At 49.2% G+C, this 22,655-nt stretch overlaps 1 protein-coding gene across 1 annotated transcript; it reads left to right on the forward strand.

Annotated features, from left to right (window-relative positions):
• The first annotated feature begins 232 nt into the window (after positions 1 to 232).
• Positions 233 to 22,003, forward strand: ZNF541 (zinc finger protein 541). Its single transcript, XM_045531300.1, has 15 exons — positions 233 to 539; positions 4,115 to 4,358; positions 6,208 to 8,056; positions 10,235 to 10,293; positions 10,563 to 10,722; positions 11,020 to 11,193; positions 12,087 to 12,411; positions 16,700 to 16,763; positions 17,346 to 17,488; positions 17,854 to 17,957; positions 19,179 to 19,254; positions 19,789 to 19,877; positions 21,203 to 21,343; positions 21,536 to 21,717; positions 21,835 to 22,003. Exons 1-15 carry the CDS (start codon positions 233 to 235, stop codon positions 22,001 to 22,003), a joined length of 4,086 nt encoding a protein of 1,361 aa, XP_045387256.1.
• Positions 22,004 to 22,655: the final 652 nt, after the last annotated feature.

Raw genomic sequence — 22,655 nt, forward strand, 5'->3', positions numbered from 1 at the left:
TGCCCAAGGTCACATGGCTATTAAGTGGCAGAGAACAGTCCCAGATAAAGGTCTGTTTGGATTGGAAGTCCATGTTCTACCCACCTTGCCATATTGCCACCTCATAACTTCGATTCCTCCTTCTTCATTTTCAGGAATTAGCTGCCATCAAGGGTACTCTCCTCCCTGTCTCCTTACACGTCTTTGCTTGTCCGGAGAGTAGCTCTTGGCCAGGACCTGGCAGTGGAGAGCCATGGACCAGTACAGCCTTGGGGACGAGGGTGCCCTGCCGTCAGAAATGCACCTCCCTTCGTTTTCGGAGAGCCAAGGGCTCAACTGCAGCGACACCCTCAACCGGGATCTGGGTCCCAACACACGAGACCTGCTCTATGCTGGCCTGAGTGGTTTGGACCTGGACCCCAGCCTCCCAACTCCTGACGTGCCCAGCGAGGTACTAGAGGGCAACTTAGACACCCTGTCCCTGTACTCGGGGAAGGACAGTGATTCCATGAAACTGCTGGAGGAGTATGCAGATTCAGAATCTCAGACTTCCTTGCAAGGTGAGGCAGTCCACTGGGGTAGAAGGGCCTGGCAGGGTGTGTGACAGTTCCTGGGGCCAGCTAGGGATTGATTCCGCCTGCACTGGTTAAGAAAATTTTTCTCTTCTACAGGTAACTTAGGGAATGGTCATTTTTTTCCTACTTGGGAATTGTTCCCTACTTCCTAATAAAGGAAATAGAACACTCATTTTAGGGAATAATGTTGAGAAATTTAGATGTTTTGGGATATCCTAATCTTCTGTGGTGTGTGGGCAGACCTTAGTGTTTATGGGAGGCTTTCCTACCCATTTGCCACATCTCAGAGACTCTTTGTACTTTACCAGAATGAGCTGGGTCCTGTCCATTCTGATCCTTTCTTGTCTAACCTTCCTGGGCCTCAGTGTCTTTATCTGTAAAGTGGGGGAACAATAACATCCCTCTGCATCTCCCCAGAGTAACAGTAGTAAGAAGCTAAAGAAAAAACTATCATAAAAGCACTTAGAGCATAAAGCCCTGGACAGATATTAGTTGGTTTTTTTAAAAAAATTAATATCATTATGTTTTATTTTAGATAGGCCCTTGATTCAGTTCTAAGTCTTTCTCTTCAGCAGTGGATGAGAGAAGGGAGAACTTTATTTAATTCTTATGAAATAATTAAATAACTTGGTTAAATCTCCTTTTGGTTTGCCTGTAGGCTTCCCTCAGGGGATAAATTTGGTTTTTGTTTTTAACCCCCTTTCATGGGTTCTAGCATAAGTTGCTTAGATGGGTTGACTGAGCTAGGGCTTTTTGATATTTATATTCACGCCACGTGCATTGAAGGCCACATCTAACTTGGCCCTGCGACGTAGACATTAGTGTTTATTGGGATAAGCAGCTCAAGAAACATTGTGAAGACCTCGCTAAAATGAAAAACTTATGAGGGCCCCCTACGCCACAGAAGATGTAGTAGACAAGGCATAAGCCTTGTCGTTGTGTTGGAAGGACTGCTAAGTATGAAATCCTAGAAACATCAGACATCATTACAGGACGACTGCAGCATTGCAGGCACTGGGCCAGGCCTCGGGGTACAGCAATTAGGATTTTCAACTTGGGCCACAGAAATTACCTGGAAAATGCTGGTAGTGTGAATATGTGCGCATTTTGCTGGGCAGAGAAACTATAGCTTTCATAGATTTACATAGAGGTCTGCCCCCCACAATATTACAAATCATTAATCTACTTAAACTTTTCCTAGTTTGTTTTAAACTTTAAATGTTTTTTTCACCTTATAGGAAAAAAAGAATCCACTAAATGTTAAATTTCAACTCTTTACACTTTTCTAACTTAAATTCAGGTCCATATAATATATAATGTATAATACAAGTGCATATGCTTATATTAATTTTTTAAATTAAGAAAGTAATATATGTTTATTAAAGAAAATTTAGAAAATAAATAAAAGTAATAAGAAAGAAAAATCTCTCCCCTGGCTCCCACATGTAAATTTTTAAACACGTTTGAAGTTGCTCAGGCATACATAGCCTTGTAGAGATAATATTAAGTATATAATTCCATTTGAAGGCTTTAAGACAGTGTATTTGCTTTCATATATGAAGGTAGGCCTTCATATTGAAGGTCATTGTCATAGCTATTCCACTGGATTCCATATTCTTTTTTATTTTAAGACACGGGGTCTCACTATGTTGTCCAGGCTGGAGTGCAGTGACTAGTTTCACTGCAGCCTAGAACTTCCAGGCTCAAGCGATCCTCCCTACCACAGCCTCCCAAGTAGCTGGGACTGTGGGCAAATGCCACCACTCCTCCCAAGACCATGTTCTTGCCTGTTAGACTGTTCTTGCCTGTTAGACTGTTTTTGTGAACACTTTTTGCGTATAGGATTTTCTTTTGGATTAGTTTTTGAACATTGTCGTCAAAGTATGTTTCCCCAGACAGAGCACGTAAACAACTTTAGAGCCTCATGACACTGCTCTCTGCATCAAGCAGCTTCCCAGGCCAGTGACTCTGTGTGCATGTTTTCCGGTGTCCTTGCCAATTTTTAAAAACAATTTGTTTTCTAGTTTAATAGTTACTTTAATAAGTATTTTAAAGTAACTTAGCCAGGCTAAGGACCTTCCCCTGAGAGAATCCGATTTTTCTTGTTTAAACCTGTTGGAATAATTCGACTAGTCATTATAGTAATTTCTCATAGGAAGGAGATGAAGGCCAACCAAGTTAAGTGACAAATGGCCTCAAGGCTCCCAGTCCAGTTTCCTTTCTGCTGTGTCTGTCATGTGCATCTCATTAGCCACAGAGAATTCGTTAGGGGTGGGGAACCTGCGGCCTTAAGACGAGATGTGGCCGAGATGTGGCCTTCTAGGTCCTTAAGTGCTGCCTTTTGACTGAATCCACAGTCAAATCCTTTTATAAAAGGGGTGCAGCACAGGAGGGTGACGCTTGTCTTGCCCCCTTTGGTGCTTAAAAAAGAACGATCTTGAAATCAGAAGGCCGCAGGTTCCCCACTTATCTAACATACAGTTATTGAGTCCCTGCTGGTGCCAGAGTGGGACTCCGGAGCTGGGAAGGCAGCAGTGAACAAGCAGAGTCCTTCCACACATGGCCCTTGTTTCTAGTGGTTTTAAATCAGCTTCCCTTTACTCTTCGTTCACCAAACCTACTCTGTCCCTTGGAGCAAGACAGAAGCAATCCAACCCCTCCTTCACATGGTGGCCCTTCAGATACTTAAAGACACTTTCCCTCTCCCAAGTGAATATTCTCAGTTCCTTCAGCTGAGATATGATTTATAAAAATACTTTCTCATTTTACCCAAGGGATACAGAAAATGTAGAAAATTCAGATACAGAAAAAGAGGAAAATAAAACCAACCCATAATCCTACCAGTCAACCCAATTCCCTCAATCTGTTTTCTATTGAAATTTATTTTTCTTTTTTAACAACTAGGATAATTCTGTTTTGCAATAGGCTGCTTTTTCCCACTTAGTAGTATGGCATGAATATCCCTTCACGTCACTGGATATTTTTCTACAGTTTTATTTGAAATGCTTATGCCATAGACCATTTAAACCATAATGCGGTCACCTACGTGCCCGCTTGTCATCAGATATTAGGTTGCTTCTAACATTTCACAAGGAAAAGCAATGTGACAGTTAACGCTCTTGCGGCCAGATCTTTGTACAAAGCTCCATTTATTTCCTTACGTTAAAAATCCAGAAGTGTCACTGGCTGGGTGTGTGCAAGGATTTATCCTTTTCCAAGGTTTCGGATGATGTATTTCCAGGTTGCCCTTCCAAGAGTACTGGGTGATGGTGGAGTCGTAAGCCCTGCCTGTCTCGGTCACACCACCCTAGAAGTGCTTCAGTCTGCCGCCGTCCCTCTGCATGTGGCACTGAGTCTGGGTGCTGTCCCCAAGGTGTGGACTGACCAGGGCCCCTGCTCCTGAACTGTGTTTTCTCTGCATGTAAAGCTGCTGACGTTGGAGTAAGAGTATTTGGCCCACTCCTACAAAGCCGCCATGGTTCTAAGAGTTTTAGAGTGCTTTAGCTGTGCTCTTCGATTTCCCCAGCTGTGTGTAACCTGTGCTTTCTCCCTCTGTTTAGACCTGGGGCTAGGTGCACTTAAGGTGCCTAAAGAGGCTGACGAAGGAGGCAGGGCCACCTCTGGGAGTGCCAGGAAAGGAAAGCGGCAGCACAGTTCCCCTCAAAACCCACTTCTGGACTGCAGCCTGTGTGGGAAGGTGTTCAGCAGCGCCAGTTCTCTTAGCAAGCACTACCTGACGCACAGCCAGGAAAGGAAGCACGTTTGCAAAATCTGCAGCAAGGCCTTTAAGCGTCAGGACCACCTGTATGTAGGAGTCCGGTCAGGGAAATGACTGTTCAGGGGCTGGTGGGTGCGGGCGCGTTCCTGGGTCTCCGTCCTGCTCTCCCAGACCCACCTGTCTCATCCTCTGTTCAGTTTTTCCACCTTCCTGTTCCCCGGCTATGTGTAACCTGTGCTCAGACGCAGAGTCCGTTCTTCTCACACTGCCAGTGTGCCGGGAGCCCCAAATGCACACCAGTCTGGAAGTAGCTGCTTCAGTTTGCAGACCGAGCCCTTGTGACTTAAAACACTGAATGGCTCACTCCTGAGGCACTTGTGTCACGCAGGAAGTTTGGCTAACTGTGCAGAGCAATGTCCTGAGTCCCTGGGAGTTGACTGGGCAGAACGGATCTGCGTTCCACGGGGAATAGATGTTGGGATAACACGGGGGCAAAGAAGGTGGGATGCCTGTTTCCAGAACATGGCAATGGAGCATGAACCCTTGTTTTTCTTTTTTAACTCCTTTTGTTTTTAAACTCCTGATTTTTAAAAAAAACTCTTGGTGTTAAGATGAAAGCCCAGTTTGAGTTAGGAGCAAAATTGCAAAATTTCCCTTGTCCTTTTTTTTTTTTTTTTTTTTTAAGAGACAAGGATCTCACAATGTTGCCCAGGCTAGACTCCGACTCGTAGGCTCAAGCGATCTTCCCACCTCACCTCCTGAGTAGCCGGGACTACAGTAGCCACATACCACCGCACCTGCAGAATATCCCTTATTCTTACTGTTCCAGAAATGATAAGGTTTTGTTGCCCCTGAGGGAAGGACAGCTTCCCTCAAGAGACTTGCAAGTGGAAGATGGCCATGCCTTGCATTCCTACAGTGCTCCTTCCTTTGATTAATCCGTCTTTCATTTTATCTTCTCACCCACCCCTACCCCAGGGCCCAGGGAAAGGAAGCAATTTGCTCCTGTCACAAGTTGGTAGCAGCTAAGGCTAGAGCTTAGGTCTCCTGACTCCTTCCCTGTTGCTTCTCTCAGATGGAGGCCAGCTGTGCACCTCTGGAGGAACTTTTATTAAAGTCATTGGATTTATCCCATGGGCCACGTTTACTAGCACTGTCCAGAGCAGGCCTGTTGGGAACCCAGAGCTGATTTGCTCATTTGTTTATATTTATAAAGTGATAATGTAGACGTAGGTGTGATATAAATATAATACGTATGTATATGCATGTGTTTTTGCAGAAATTGTAGGCACGTTTGGCTCTAGGGAGTTGGGCAGCTGTAAATGGGTTTCTTTGCTGTGGGGGTTCCAGATAGCTGTCCTCACAGGAAGCCTCCATGGACTCCTTGCTAGAGGGAGATTACAATCCCTAAGTTAGCATCTCCCCAAGTCTATTCTGCAGAACCCTGCTTCTCAGGAATGCTGATAGGAGCTATTTGGAAAAAAAGGAACAGTTCTTCGGGCAAATAAGTTTGAGAGACACTGAAAATTAAACAGGTCTCTCTCTATGCGTGGCTTTTAAATTTGCTACTGTGCCTTGTGAACCTCCAAGAAGTGAATAGTGTTTTTTTTTTTTTGTTTTCAAAACCTCCAGTCCTGCGGGAGCAACTCTGGAGGACTGCTGTTCCTTGGAACCCACTCTGGGGAAGTCTGATCTGGCTTCAGTGGGTATTTTTTTTTCAGATAAGGGGTTTGCTTAAGGGCAAGGGAGAGGAGCTCCTCTACCAGATTGCTTTGACAGAGCAGGGGTTGCTTGGTAGTCTTTCCTCGTGGGGGCTGAGTACAGTTTCTGAATTGTGGTGCAGCTGCACCGCTGACCCTTGGGGCCCCTGGGGCCCTGCAGTGGAAGGCCCATCGGAGGCCACCCCCTGACCTCCCTTCCTGTGTCTGGCTCCAGGACAGGGCACATGCTCACCCACCAGAAAACGAAGCCCTTCGTGTGCATCGAGCAGGGGTGCAGCAAGAGCTACTGCGACTACCGCTCTCTGCGCCGGCACTACGAGGTCCAGCATGGCCTGTGCATCCTGAAGGAAGCCGCCCCGGAAGAGGAAGCCTGTGGGGACTCCCCCCATGCCCACGAGACGGCCAGCCAGCCACCTCCCAGTAGCCTGCGGTCCCTGGTGACCCCGGAAGCCAGGTCCCCCGGCTCCCTCTTGCCCAACCGAGACCTCCTGCGCTGTATCGTGAGCAGCATCGTCCACCAGAAGATCCCTTCTCCTGGCCCAGCCCCGGCGGGGTCCTCAGACAGTGAAGGGAGGAACACGGCCTGCCCCTGCCCCACCCCATCAGGGTCTTCCTCCTGCACCCCAGCTGGCACCCCAGCACCCCCAGGAACCCTGGGCACTGAGGTTCCCGAGGAGCCTTGTCTCCCGCAGGAGCCAGCCGCTGATGCGTTCACAGCCGTCCACCCAAGGGCAGCAGAGAACGGCGCCCCTGACCCGCCAGAGCCAGAACCCCCGATGCTTCAGCTCCCATCCACCATGGAGGGCTGGCCCGAGGGCGGCTCCCTGCCTGCCTGCCTACCTCTCTTCCGAGGCCAGACGGTCCCTGCCGGTTCCCAGCCATCGAACCACAACTTCCAGTGGCTCCGGAACCTGCCGGGCTGCTCCAAGAGCAAAGGCAACAACATGTTTGTTGTCCACAAGCCCCCTGTGCCGTCACGTGAGGGCTCCGAATCGGGCCCGGGGCCCAGCAGCACCTTCCCATCAGTGGAGCCCTCATCCAGCTCGGGCAGCAGCCTGGAGGATGCGCTGCCCTTCCCTCCCACACTCCTGAAGGCACCCGGGGAGGCCGCGAGTGACCCCAGGTATGGCAGTGGGGAAGACGATTCCTGGGCTTCCAAGAAGAGGTTTGACTGCGACTCCTTCTCACGGCAGAACCCTGGGGAGCCTGGCCTCCAGGACGTCCAGAAACAGGGTGCCCCATCGGATGCCACTCCGCTCTTCCGGCAGCTGTTCCTGAAGTCACAGGAGTCTCTGGTGAGCCATGAGCAGATGCAAGTGTTCCAGATGATCACCAAGTCCCAGCGGATCTTCTCCCACACCCAGGTGGCAGCAGCCTCCTCCCAGGTCCCCGTGCCCGAGGACAAGCAGGCTACCCTGAAGCCACTGCAGGGGCCGTGGCCACAGCAGCCCGCACCACCGGCACCAGCTGCTGACTCTGTCCACGCTGGCCCTGGAAACCTGGAGCCAGAGGGATCCCCAGCCCGCAGGGGAAAAGCCACGCCCACGGTTCCCAGAGAGGCCTCCCCTGGCAGCACAAGACAAGACTCAAAGGGAGGACTGAAAGTGGCCACTGCTGTGCCGCCCCTCACAGGGCCATCTCTGGACCCCTCCGGGAATCCAGACGTCTCTTCTGTGGCAAAGCAGTTGCAATCCTCGAAAGGCACCTTGGACCTGGGGGACATCTTCCCTCCCACGGGCTCACGGCAGACCCAGTTAGGTGGGGATGAGCCGCCGGGAGCCCAGCTACCTGGGAAGCAGCCTCAGGCCGAGAACGGCACAACTTCAGGGGCCACTAAAGGTGAGAAGGGCCCAGGCTGCTCCCGGGGCGGAGGCTACAGGCTCTTCTCGGGTAACCCCAGAGCCCAGCGCTTCTCAGGCTTCCGGAAGGAGAAGGTGAAGATGGATATGTGCTGTGCAGCTTCTCCCAGCCAGGTAGCCATGGCCTCCTTCTCGTCTGCTGGGCCTCCCACGGATCCCCCCCGCGACCCCAAGTCCAAGCTGACAATATTCAACAGAATCCAGGTACCAAGCCCTCTTTCACACGGCCTGACCGTAGCGAGGCGAGAGTTCCATTTGGTGTTCGTATCAGCATTTGTTAGTTGTCCATGCATTTATTTCATGTCATTGAATCCTTAGGTGTAGTTTTACAGAGGAAGAAATTAAGGTGCAGAGAGATTGTGGTTTCTCCTACAGAAAACAAAACCCACCAGATTAGAATGAGGACCTTGCACAGTTGTCCACAATGCTCTGTGTCATTTTGTTATTTCACCGAGCTGTTTCTGCTTGCTTTCTTTTCCTTCTCGTTTCCTTTTGGATTTGCCTCCTTAAATTCTTCAGAGGATATAAAGGTAGATACCCTCCTCCCTTAAATGTTCCTGCGTGAAGTGGCCGTGTATTTTCTGATTGTGACTCATGGTTTCCACCAGTACAAGTGGGCACCTGCTGTGTCCCCCACCCTGCTCAACACAGTCATGAGTGGTGGCTTGTTCCTTCATCATCTTGCCGTAAGGTCCTGGTCTGAAGAGCTTAGCCACTTCTCATACCACAGCTATCTCTTTTTTTTAAAAAAACATCTTTATCATTCACATGCCATGTAATTCACCACTTTAACAATTCAGTAGTTTTGTAGTATATTCACAAGATTGTGGGCCCATCAACAGTATTTGCCAGAACAGTTTGATCACTCCAGAAAAGAATGTCACATCCCTTAGTTGTCACCGCCAATCTCCCCATCTCCCAGCCCCCGGCAACTGTGACTCCACTTTCTGTCTGCAGATGTGCCTGTTCTGGACATTTCGTGTGGTGGAATCGTACAGCAGGTGGCCTTTCGCGTCTGGCTTCTTTCACTTAGTGTGGTGTTTTCAAGCTCCATCCCCATTATGGCGTGTGTCGGTGCTTCATTCCTTTTTAGGGCTGAGGAACATTCCGCTGGATGGATGTACTAGATTTCATTTGTCTGTCCGTCCACTGATAAACATTTAGGTTGTTTCCACTTTTTGGCTATTGTGAATAGTGCTATTATGACCCTTTACCCATGTACAAATTTTTGTGTGGATATATGTCCTTGGGTAGGTGCCACGGAGTGCAGTTGCCAGGTCATGTGGCAACTCTTCCATTTAACATTTGAGGAACTGCCTGATGTTCTGTGAAGCAGCTGCACTGTTGTACATTTCCACCCACAGGTGACGAGGTCTTCTGTTTCTCCACATCCTCACCAACACTTGCTTTTGTCCATTTTTTTTTTTCTAGAGATGATGTCTCACTGTGTTGCCCAGGCTGGACTTCAACTCCTGGCCTCAAGCGATCCTCCTGCCTCAGCCTCCCAAGTAGCAGGGACTATAGGCACACCTGGCTCACCTTTTTATTATTATTATAACCATTCTAGGGGATGTGAAGTGGTATTCCATTGTGGTTTGTGTTTCCCTGATGGCTAATGATGGCCTTTCCGTGTGCTTTCTGGCCATTTGTATATCTTCTTAGAAGAAATCTCTATGCAGATCCTTTGCGCATTTTAAAAATTGAGTTGCCATCTTTTCATTATTGAGTTTCAGGGTTTTCTTATATATTCTGGATGCAAGCACCTTTTCAGATACACGATTTGCAAATGTTCTGTCCTATATTGTGGGTTGTCTTTTCATTTTATTGTGTCGCTTGAAGGGAAAACGTTTTTAATTTTAATGAAGTCCAATTTGTTTGTTTTGTCTTTTGTTTTGCTTTGGTGTCACATCTAAGAAACCATTGCCTAATCCAAGGTCATGAAGATTTACTCCGGTGTTTTCTTCTTCTTTTTATTTTTTGAGGCAGAGTCCTGCTCTGTCACCCTGGCTGGAGTGCCGTGGCGTCAGCCTAGCACACAGCAACCTCAAACTCCTGGGCTCGAGCAATCCTTCTGCCTCAGCCTCCCAAGTAGCTGGGACTGCAGGCATGCGCCACCACGCCTGGCTAATTTTTTCTGTATATTTTTAGTTGTCCAGCTAATTTCTTTCTATTTTTAGTAGAGACAGGGTCTCGCTCTTGCTAAGGCTGGTTTCGAACTCCTGAGCTCAAGGGATCCTCCTGCCTCGGCCTCCCAGAGTGCTAGGATTACAAGCATGAGCCACCACACCCGGCCCTGTGTTTTCTTCTGAGAGTCTTATAGCTTTAGCTCTCCCGTCCCTCCTCATTTCTGATGTGTTGGCTCAGGTGTATTTTCATCTTTAGGGTGGAAACATCTACAGGCTCCCCCATCTGATGAAGGAAGAGAACATGGCAGGTGGATGGTAAGTTAAGAAGCCCCTCGTGCCCTGCCTGGAGGTCCTCGGTGGCTTTCACGTGCTGGCCCTAGGTGAGTGAGCCGGGTGTCCTCATCTGAGCGGGATGCTTCAGCCCATGAAGAATTTGAGTAGAGCCTCCATTTTTTAGAGTTTATCAACAGTTGCCAGTGGATTCGAGTTGAAAACAAAAAAGAAAAAAGCAAAAACAAAAAAATCAGTGATCAGGAACAGAGTCCCCATCTCCCATTCTTCCCTCCTGCCATGTCTACCCACAGTAACCAGCAAAATGGGGGCCCTACAGACCGGACAGAGCCAAGGAGCACTTACGTCTGCAAGAACTGCAGCCAGATGTTTTATACCGAGAAAGGGCTGAGCAGCCACATGTGTTTTCACAGCGACCAGTGGCCGTCACCTCGAGGGAAGCAGGAGCTGCAGGTAAAGGGGCATGAGCAGTAGCTTCCGAGGTTATGGGGTTTCTGACAGGCCTGGGGGGAGTAGGCGACTGGGTGTCACTTATCTCAGGATGGAGACGTCACCCTGCACAGGGACCCAGAGTCAGGGCTCTGCTGCTCTCCAGGGGTAGCGGCAGCTCTTCGGCGCTGTCCTCACCCCCAGCCTCACTGCCAGGAAGTTTGTGACAGCTGTCCTCCCAGTCATCACTGTTTTCTGGGGCACCTCTTCTCTCCCCTACCTACCATGTCTCTTAAAGAGTCGTCTCTTCTCCGTGTTTAGGGGTTTGGTACGGAGTTTTGCAAGCCACCGAGACAGGCGCTGAGGCCAGAAGGGGATGGACAGAGTCCCCCAGGAGCCAAGAAGCCCGTGGACATCACAGCCGAGGCCCCCGTGGTGATCCCTGTGTCAGTCCCTGTGGCTCCAGTGAACCAACACGCAGGGAGCATGGCCAAGGTGGGTGCTTGTCTGTCTGCCTTCTCACTGCCGCTAGAAAAACCCAAACCCAACAACACAGAAAATCCTGACTCCAGAACATGGTTTGCACATTCATTCAGTCATTCAGCATTTGCTGAGCTCCTCTGTGCCAGGCCCTGTGCTGTGTGGTGCTGGGGACACAGCAGTGTCTATGATAGTCAAGCCCTGCCTCCCAGGGCTCCCAGTCCATTGGAGGAGACAGACCTGTGCCCAGACGGCGATGACCTGGATGGACAGGGCTGGGGAGAGGAAAGGGAGCTGGGAAGTTCTGAGGGGGCTCCTGACCCAGCCTGAAGAGGTCAAGGAGGGCTTCCTGGAGGAGGGGGTGTGGGAGCTGAGAGCTAGAGGATGAGGCTGGAAGAGAGGAGGGGAGAAGCTTGTCTGTTCAGCCTGTACTGGACGCCCCACCTGGAGAAGCTGATGCTGGACTCAGGGACAAGGGGTGTGGACCACAAGGTCCCCCGAGTCAGTGATTGGATCCCATTTTTGGTCTCCTGGGAGCTGTTTTCATCTGAGTGGAATAAATTTTTGTTTTGTCACAATCATCCTCTATCTCTGGCCCCATTCTTCTTAACAATTGAAGCTGTCCTCACACGTTTCCAGAATCCTCTGAGCGAGGGGCTCTCCTGGGGGGAGGGGTGCATGAGAAGGCTGCAGCCTCAGAACATGCCAGGCCTAGTCTCTCAGGTCCGGCCCAGGCCTGGCTGGCCTCTGCTGAGGGCTGTGGGTGTGGCCACGCAGGGTGTGTATGTCATGTTTCCCTTTGTCTCCATGGCCAGTCCCTTTGCCCACTCTCATGTCATCCTGAAGACTGAGTGGTGCAGTAGGGTGGCCTCCAGTGAACATCTGTGTTTCTGAACTCTCTTCCCCAGGAACAAGAGAAAGACGGGCAAGAGAGAGACAGCAAAGAGAGCAGCCAACACAGAAAGCGGAAGAAGTGCCCCCAGCCCCCAGCGTTGTTCATCCCTCCTCCACCCTCCACGTTTGGGGAGCTGGGCCCTGGAAGATGCCACCAGAGCTGCCTGCGGTCTCCAGTGTTCCTGGTGGACCACCTCCTGAAGGGCTTGTTCCAGTGCTCCCCCTACACGCCACCCCCCATGCTCAGCCCCATCCGGGAGGGCTCAGGGCTGTACTTCAACACTCTCTGTTCCACGTTGGCTCAGGCCAGTCCCGACCAGCTCATCAGCTCCATGCTTGGTGAGTGAGGCCAGGGCACTCGCTCTCTGATCGATCGCGTGGTGGATCTCCCATGGACACAACCACCCTCCCTTATAGCATTTGGCCCAGCGCCTGTCTCCTGCCTGTGGGCGTGCCTGATCCGAGGGTCCCCTCGCCTTTCAGAAGCACCCGGGACCAATCTGAGACCAGCAGCCTTCTAAGTGCTTAGGATTTTACAGCCAGAAAGAAAACATGGAGGCCATCTAGCCTGAGCACGCTCCTGCCTGCCTGTTTGTGTCATTTTCTTTCTTTCTTTCTTTTTTTTTTTTTTGAGACAAAGTCTCGCTCTGTTGCCCGGGCTAGAGTGAGTGCCGTGGCATCAGCCTAGCTCACAGCAACCTCAAACTCCTGGGGTTAAGTGATCCTCCTGCCTCAGCCTCTTGAGTAGCTGGGACTACAGGCATGCACCACTATGCCCGGCTAATTTTTTCTATATATATTTTTATTGGCCAGATAATTTCTTTCTATTTTTAGTAGAGACAGGGTCTTGCTCTTGCTCAGGCTGGTCTCGAACTCCTGACCTTGAGCCATCCACCCGCCTCGGCCTCCCAGAGTGCTAGGATTACAGGCGTGAGCCACCTCGCCTGGCCATGTCATTTTCTTAACAGCTTTGTTGAGCTATAATTCAGGTACCATACAGATCACCCATTTAGAGTATGCAGTATTTTTTAGGATATTCGCAAGGTTGTGTACCCATCATACAATCTAATTTTAGAGCATTTTCCTCCCCCCCAGAAGTGGCCTGTACTCACTGGCAGGGACAGCCCTCCTGTAGCCGCACAGGCCCTCATCCCCCTCAACCCCAGGCACCCACGCATCGGCTTTCTGTTTCTATGAACTTGCCTGATCTAGAGTTTTCGTATAAGTGGGATCATACAATATGTGACCTTTTGTGTCTAGTTTATTTTACTTTAGTGTAATGTTTTCAGGGTCCATCCATGTTGCAGCATGTATCAGTGTTGCGTTCCTTCTGAGGGGTGAATGAGATTCCATTGTACGGACAGCTCACATTTTGTGTGCCGGTTCATCAGCTGACAGACACTGCGGTTGGTTGTTCCCACTTTGGGGTACTATGAATAATGCTGCTGTGAAGATTCATGTACGGGTGTTTGTGTGGAGGTATACTCTCAGTTCTCTTGGGTAGACACCTAAGAGCGAAATGCTGGGTCATATGGTAACTCTATATTTAACTGTTTTAGGAACTGCCAGACTGTTTTCCAGAATGGCTGTGTCACTTTAAATTCCCACCAGCAGTATATGAGATTCTAATTTCTCCACATCCTTGCCAACACTTTTTGTTGTCTGTCTTTTTATTATAACAATCCTGGTAGATATAAAGTGGTATCTGATTGCAGTTTTGATTTGCATCTCTGTGATATAGTAAAATATATATTTGGTCTTTGACCCATTTCCTGGCATACAACTCCTAAAATGCTTAGAATCGCTAAAGTGCTGTCTTATTGTATGCTAATGATTGACCGACATAATTATTACTTCATATAATTTATGTCATGTAAAAAAGCTGAGAATAAAGGAAAGCAAGTATCAGATATAGAGTTTGTTATATTAACCTTCTTATTTACTATTTCTAGATCTCTTCATTTATTCCTGTGGATTTGAGTTACCCTCAGGTGTTACTTTATTCTGATACAGCTTTGCTCCTTTGTGTTGTTACTGTCACATAATTACATTTCCATATGTTATAGACCCACAGTACATATTGTTTTATGCAGTTGATCTTTAATTATGAAAAGAGAAGAAATATACAATTAGACTCTCTTTTGTAATTACCTTTGCCAGCACTCTTTATTTTTTTTGTATGGATTCAGATTACTGTCTGATGTCATTTGCTTTCAGCCTGAAGAACTGTCTTTAGTACTTTTTTAAAATAATAGACTTAAATGAGATATAATTCACATACCATAAAAATAGTCCCTTTAAAGTATATAATTTAGTAGGTTTTAGTTTATGCAGAGAACTGTGCAACCATCATCGCCATTATTTTTTGGACATTGTCATCATCCTGTAAAGAAATGCCATTCTTACGAGCAGTCACTCCTTTCCTGCCCTCCCTGCCTAGCGCCAGGCAACCACTAATCTAATTTTTGTCTCTAGGTTTGGCTATTCTGGACATTTCATAGGTGGAATCATACAAAATACGGTTCTTTGTGTTAGGCTTCTTTCACTCAGTATCATGTTTTCAAGTTTCATCCTTTTTGCAGTATGTATTCTCTATGGGTGAATAATATTCCATTGATAGTATTTCTTATGAGGCAGGTTTGCTAACAACACATTTTGCCAATCTTTTTAACCTGGGAATTTTTTTAAAGGTTTGCATGTTTATTTATAATTACAATTTACATTACTCCAACAGAGCAGCCCCATTGCTATGTTCTAAATCCTAGCCATTCAGTTCTACAGAAATAAACCCAACCCTTTACAGTAACTTGATCAATACAGAAGTAAAGCTTTTGTAGCTGTTAAAGTGATTTAGTTATCAAGGTGCTTATTTTTAATAAATGCTGTGTCGGTCAGAAGGACACATGCTTGGCTGGGTGAGGTGGCTCATGCCTATAATCCTAGCACTCTGGGAGACCGAGGCAGGAGGACTGCTTGAGGCCAGGAGTTCGAGACCAGCCTGAGCCAGAGCAGGACCCCTTCTCTACAAAAATAGCGAAATTAGCTGGGCATGCCTATAGTCCTAGCTACTAGGGAGGCTGAGGCAGGAGGATCACTTTGAGCCCAGGAATTTGAGGTTGCAGTGAGCTATGGTGATGCCAGTGCACTGTAGTCTCTAGTCTGGGCAACAGAGTGAGATGCTGTCTCAAAAAAAAATATGCATACTAAAGTTCTGACCCATTAACTCATGCAACAAATTTATATTCCCCACCATCCCTCCACCTACCTTTAAAACAAAAACACAGAAGAACTATTTGCAACAGAGGGAGAACATGCTCTTGGTCTGCTAGCCTTGTAAAAAGACTGGCTCATTTCCATGTGGATGAGCACATGGAAGTGCTTGGCCAGCGTCCAACACTGGCTCACTAATCCAGATCAGAGGCTGGCAGAGATAGGACAGAGGGCTAGGGGTTACCTGGAAATTTTTTTATTTTGCCTTCATTTTAAAAAATTAGTTTGCTGGATACAAGATTCTTGGTTGGCAATTAAAAAAAAATTTTTTTAGCACTTTGAATATGTTATCCCACTGCCTTTTGACTATCATAGTTTCTGATGAGAAGTCAGCTGTTAGTCTTATAGGGGTTCCCTTGTATGTGATGAGGTTTTGTTTCCTAATTTTGCTTTTGAGATTTTATCTTTGACTTTCAATATTTTGCCTGGATGTAGATCTTTTATTGTTTATCTTACTTGGAGTTCGTAGAGCTGCTTGGATGTATATATTGTCATCAAATTGGGGAGGTTTTCGCTATTATTTCTTTAAATTATTTTGTCCCTTTCTCCTCTCCTTCTGGCACTCCTGTTGTAAGTAGTTGTCACGCTTAACAGTGTCCGACTTTTCTGAGGCTCTTCGTTTTTCTTGATTCTTTTTTCAGTTCTTGAGATTCCATAATCTCTATTGATCTGTCTTCAAGTTTGCTATTTTCTTTTGCCGACTCAAACCTGTTGAGCCCCGTTTTTATCATTTTATTTTTTAACCCCAGAATTTTCTTTTTTTATATATAATTTCTATCTCTTAACGACATTCTCTATTTGATGAGGAATTATTATTGTACCTTCCTTTAATTCTTTATGCATGGGAGCTGTGTCCTCTTCTTTTTTTATACATAATTTCTATCTCTTAATGACATTCTCTATTTGATGAGGAATTATTATTGTACCTTCCTTTAATTCTTTATGCATGGGAGCTGTGTCCCTATCTGGGCCACACAGTAGAGCCCTTGGGGTAGAGCTTCCACTGCCCAGAGCTGAGAGCCAGGGGTAAGGAAGCCGGTTATGGCTCAGATGCCACGGACTTTTGTTGTCATTATCGCTATTTAGTTGATTTTCTTGAATGAATATTTCTCCAAATGCTGTATGCCCTTAGGACAATTTCCAGGGACTTGAACTTCTTGTTTTGATATATACATATACTTTCCATAAGTTAATTTCTTGTTTGCTGAGTTTCTTCCTCTGCCTTTTCAGAAGTTCACCCTCCTCCCATGGGACCTTAAAGAGCCCGTGTTCAGCTGTGTCCACAAAGGCAGGCATGGGGGCCCTGTGGGTCACTTCCAGTCCATTTTCTTGAGGCTTTTCACTGTGTGTTTTCTAGATCAAGTGGATGGCTCTTTCGGCATCTCTGTGGTGAAAGACGACACCAAGATCAGCATTGAACCGTAAGTTGGAGCAGACTTAGAACCTGAGTCCTCACAAAGGAGATGCTGTTTCTCCCCCTGTGGGCTCTAGTGTCAGTTTTCCCCAAGGGCTGCGTCTTCACGGGGAGTCAGGTTTAGCTGCAGAGGCCCCTTAGGAGAGAAGCAGTGGGTTTCTCTGGGTAGACGTGGGAAGATCCCCCACTCTGTTCACACATACACAGTTAGGCACTCGGGGTTCCAGGTAGAATTGGTGATGGCACAGTACGGGACTCGAGGGCACCTATGGGACGGGGCTGGCTGGCTGTGGTGTGGACGCAGAAGCACGCCAGGCATCGGCATGAGCCTCCCCTGCCTTGACCTCAAGAGAGGCACCCAAGGCCAGAAATGTGGCGATGGAAAAAAACAGAGGAAGGAAGGAGGCGTCCCTGGAGAGGCTTCTGAAATGCCTGTGTGTGTGTGTTGGGGGGGGTGCGTACCCAGCGCACCCGGGAGACGGCAGAGCAGGCTGTGGCCTGAGCAGAACACACAGAGCACCTCTGTCTCATTTCCCATCTCAGTCACACTTGTGTGTCTCCCACATCTGTGTGTGTGGCCTTATTTCAGACACATCAATATAGGAAGCCGGTTTCAGGCTGAGATCCCGGAGCTCCAGGAGAGATCGCTGGCAGGAATTGATGAGCATGTCGCTTCTCTGGTCTGGAAGCCATGGGGAGACGTGATGACCAACCCAGAGACACAGGATAGAGGTGGCTGAGGCTTTGGAGTCAAATTCCTAAGGTCCCTTCTTCACCCTCCATCTCCAAGGAGTTTCTCCTCCCAGTTCTCACCCATCCCTCAGTCGGGGGTGGGGAGCTGGCCATGGCTGAGAAGTGCTTCTCCCCTGCTGCATCTCCCACCCCACCCCTGCTCTCACACAGTGGCCAGTGAGGCTGTCCAGAGGGGGTGCCAGGGCCGGGTTTCTGCTCTTCCTCCTCCGCCGTCCCTTTCCTCAGCCTGCCCTCAGTCGAGATGAGGAGTGAAGTGAAGAGGAGCCCCTCTGTGCGCCGTCTGGGAAGGTTTCCTCCTCGGCACCTGCTGAGTCCCCTGTGTCTCCTCTTCCTAACAAATGCAGTGACTGAGCTCTGCAACGTGGCGTGCTCCAGCGTGATGCCGGGCGGGGGCACCAACCTGGAGCTCACTCTGCACTGCCTGCACGAGGCCCGGGGCAACGTTCAGGTGAGGCAGAGCAAGGGGCGAGGCTTGGGGGGCTGGGAGAAGCTCCCTGCTCTCCGGGGACCCCGGTGTACATTATGCGCCTTCTGTTTGGGGGTTCACAGCTAATGGAAACTGAAAGAAGGTCACCCATACTTCTGCCCAGTGGCTTTGGTCCTTGCGACCTGACTATAGGGGAAAGCTCAGATAGGACTCAGTTCATCAGTTACTTATCTGGGGCAACAGCTGAGCACTGGGTTTCCTCTGACAAATCTCAAGGGCACCAGGGAAGGGGAGCCCAGCGGACCCTGTTCAGGCCCTGCATTAATCTGGTTCATTTATTGGAATTTAGGTTTTGATTAAAATCTCACGTATAAAAACCTCTGGTGCAGCATAAATGCCTCTGCCTGTTCCAAGGACCCTCCTCACAATTCTGAGGGTTAAAAAATAAATGAAAAGTCTAACTGAGCAGTGGAAGAGGAAGAGTCACATTGCCCATGTTAGGGACCCGAGAGTCATTCTATAGTCTTGCTTTTTATCAAGCCGAGAGGCAGTGTCTGGCACACAGTGGGTCCTCAGTGCAGCCGTCAGTACACATTTATTGGGTACCTACTGGGTGCCTGTGCTGTAGGCACTGGGGCCAGGGCCAGCTCAGGGACTCCACGCTTGGTCTAATGCTCTGCTATCTCTGTCCTGAAATTCTTACCCCCTTTTGAGCGAGGAACCCTGTATATTTCATTTTGCACTGGGCCCTACACATTATGCAGCCCGTCCTCACTGGGGTTACACTGGTTATCCAGACAAAATCCCTGCCCTCACGGGGCTTATGTTTTAGGAAAGTCAAAACAGGAAATATATTTTTAAAACTTGTCAGCTCATGATTACTGCTATGAAGAAAATAAATTCAGGCAGTAGGCAAGGGTAGCGTTCCTCAAAATGCTGGTCCCCAGCAGAATAAGGAGCTTGTGCCAGAATAAATCCACGCAGCTTCCTTCTTTGATACAGTCTTTCTCTGAAAAAAATGCCAACAGCTACACTCAGTGGTTTGCTTAGTGACAAAGTTGATGTGCCTACAGACAGTTCACAGGCTGGTGGCTGGTCCAGGGCTACTTCAAGTGACCCTGGGAGATGGGAGTGACTTTAGGGACAGCTGTAAGTGTTTTTCAAATAAATGAAAGATTGAAGGTGGCCCTCCACCTCACCATCCCAGCCTCCTTGAGTAGCCGGCACCTCTTCTTGTTCCAGGTTGCCCTGGAGACTCTCCTACTCAAAGGACCCCAGAAGCCACGGACTCACCCGCTCGCTGACTATCGCTACACAGGTGATTGGAGAAAGGCTGCCGGGATGGTTTTGGCTTGAGACCCCATAAACCAGTCAGATCTGTTGGCAGCCTCTGCCTCTGCCTCTTGGAGTTCTCTTCAGGGCCTTTGCCTGCCTTTCTAGAAAGGCCTGCCCTCGCTGGGGTGACTTAGTAGGCACTACTTGCTGCTAGTTGGGTCCTGCCTTCACCCTTCTCCAGTGGTTTCCTTATGGGCTCTGCCCAACCAAGAGAGGATACGCCTGGCCAGGGAGAGGGAAGGTGGGCTCAGCTTCAGTGTTGAGCCAGCCAGCCCTGGAGTCAGGCTGCCTGGGGCCCCCACCAGCCTTTAGCAAGTGATCAAAGCCTCAGTTATCACATCTTTAAAGTGGGGATAATGGTCCCTCCCTTCTAGGGTTTTTGAGGATTATGTGAGATTGATACATAAGTGGTGCTCAGTAATGGCAACTTTAGAAGGGAGGGTGGTCTGCAATTCAGCCATGGCTGTGGTCCCAGAAGGAGACGAGTCCTCTCCCCTGTTGCCTTGTTCTTTGACAGGTTCAGACATCTGGACTCCTATGGAGAAGAGGCTCTTTAAGAAGGCGTTCTGCACCCACAAGAAGGACTTTTTCTTGATACACAAGACGGTAAGGTGAACGAGGCCTGGTGGCAGTGACCCCACCTCACAAAGCTGAGACAAGCTAGAGCTGAAGGGCCACTGGGGGTCCAGGGGCCCCAGCCCTCGCCTGCCTGTGGTGATACTCTGCTCACCGCAAACAGTTTATAACGTCCAAAGGCCGTCCTGGTGAGCAGCTAAACAGTACAGAAACACGCTACCTGCTCAGAACAAAGTCCTCAACACCCTTCCTTCCCCGCAGTCCTGCTTCTGATTTGTGACCTCTGTTAACTGTCTGGCCAAGCACTTACAGGCATTTCTCTGTACCAGTTTTTGGGGGTTTTTTTGAGACAACATCTTGCTCTGTTGCCAGGGCTGGAGTGCAGTGGCATCCTCATAGCTCACAGCAACCTCACACTCTGGGCTCAGGTAATGCTCCTGCCTCAGCCTCCCGAGTAGCTAAGACTACAGGCCCACGCCACCATGCCCGGCTAATTTTTCCATTTTTAGTAGAGACGGGGTCTTGCCCTTGCTCAGGCTGCTCTTGAACTCCTGGCCTCAAAGGATCCTCCCACCTCAGCCTCCCAAAGTGCTAGGATACAGGCGTGAGCCACCAGGCCCCGCCAAGGCTGTGCTGTTTTGACTCCTAGTTTGTGAAGACACACAAAGCTGAGAAAACTTTGTGTGGAGAATGTATTTTCTGGAGAGAGCTCCATAGCCAACTTAATTTCCTGGGAAATTTTCTTTTCTAGAGTCATTAAACTCATTTCCATTTTGTTTTTACGGAAGTCGTTTTTAATGAGACCCCTTCTTAGTGGGGAGAAGAGCGAATGATGCCCCAGGTTCAGACTGTGGACTCCAAACCTCCCTTGTCTCTGGAGTGGGCCACTTTTCCCATCAGGACTCTAGAGGCTGTGCCTGGTTGCAGGGCTGTGTGGTATTCCGCCGCAGGAGGGCATTCGGCTTTAATTAGTCCCAGCTGGTAAACAGACAGCTATTAGCTGATGTCGCAGGGAGCATCCTCGTGTGTGTGTGTGTGTGTGTGTGTGTGTGTGTGTGTGTGTGTGTGTGTGTGTGTCTTCCAGCGTGTCTTCCTACAGGGAAGAATTCCAGGGCTGGGATTGCTGCTCATTGTGCACAGGACTTAGGTATTGGTGGCTACCGTGTGGCTTCACTTTGAACCCCTCATCCCTGGAAGGACTTTGTGATCCTCTGCCCTTGCGGTGAAGGGGCGCGCCCAGCCAAAGGAAGAGGCGTTTCCGAAGGGCTTTCCAAAAGTGGCAGCTGGCCCAGTGGGAGGGTTACACTCACCGGCCTGTGCGCTGCCCGCAGCCTGCTTCTGTTCTCTTGCACTAGATCCAGACAAAGACGGTAGCCCAGTGTGTTGAGTATTATTACATCTGGAAAAAAATGATTAAGTTTGACTGCAGCCGAGCCCCGGGGCTAGAAAAGAGGGTCAAGAGAGAGCCAGATGAGGTGGAAAGGACAGAAGAGAAGGTAGAGGATTGGGGTGGGCGGTGTGTCTGGGGTTTCTCTCTGGTCTGGACACCCGCTGCCCATCTGCGTGGGAGGGCTGGGTCGGTGGGGGGGGGCTCCTGAGGGGAAGGTTGCCCTATAGAAGACACAATGCCCTTAGAGCTCATAAGGGGGAAGGTTAACATCCTTATATTGTTTTTGCACCGTCTGCAGGTCATTTGCAGCCCTCGGGAGAGACTCAGCCACCGTCCAACTCCCGAGTTAAAGATAAAGACCAAGAATTACAGGAGGGAGTCCATCCTCAACTCCAGCCCAAATGCAGGTCCCAAGCGGACCCCCGAGCAGCCAGGCAGTGTGGAGAGTCAGGGCGTTTTTCCATGCAGAGAGTGTGAGAGGTACTCAGCTTTTTCCTGGAGATGCTCACTGGCCCCAGCTTTAGCCCCGTGATCCCTTCCTCGGGGCGACTCCCCTGCCCCGCTGCTCTGACCCCATGTCTTCTGGTGACTCCTCAGGGTGTTCGACAAGATCAAGAGCCGAAATGCCCACATGAAGCGGCACCGCCTGCAGGACCACGCGGAGCCCATCGTCAGGGTGAAGTGGCCGGTGAAGCCCTTCCAGCTGAAGGAGGAGGAGGAGGAGGAGGAGGAGCTAGGGGCCGACATTGGCCCCCTGCAGTGGTGACTCTAGGAGGCAGCAAATCTGGATGGGGCCTCCAGCCCTGTCACACCTCCCTTGGCCTCTCCAGGGTGTTTGGGACACTGCTCTGCCTCCCCCGACCCTCCCTGTCCCCCACTGGCCAGCCCGGCTAGCAAACTTGGTGGGAATTTGGCCACAAACGGGCAGGAGAGGCAGAGTCATCAGACAAGTCTGAAACCCCTGTCGGGCGGTGCCCAAGGTTCCATTTTGTTAGGTTAATAGTCTCTCCCCGTCTTTCAATTCCACTTGTAGAGCAGGGAGGCCCGGGAGGGAAACAGTTAGGTCTGGGTAGCACTTAAATCTTAGCCTCAGTTGTGGGGTTTGGTTACATTTGTTAGGTAAGGCCAAGATGTAGAGAATCAGTGGGAAAACACCTTGAGATCTCCAACATGTTGGGGCCCCCTCCCCTGGACAGGGGTCGGTCTTTCTGCATTCTGGATTCAGTCCCTCGTCTTGCAATGACTTATACATTGTTAGGTGTGTTTTTTGTACGTGTCTACTTGTAAATCTTATTAAATTGGATTCTTGAGCAGCTGTCTTCTGACTTCCCTGCTTCTTGATCCAATGAAGGCTTTTGAGCCCCAGCCACTTGCTAGGGCCAGGCAGTGAGCAAGCTGGGTGCCCACCCTGGAGGAGC

The sequence above is a fragment of the Lemur catta genome, chromosome 19, assembly GCF_020740605.2.
Source record: "Lemur catta isolate mLemCat1 chromosome 19, mLemCat1.pri, whole genome shotgun sequence".
Taxonomy (NCBI): domain Eukaryota; kingdom Metazoa; phylum Chordata; class Mammalia; order Primates; family Lemuridae; genus Lemur; species Lemur catta.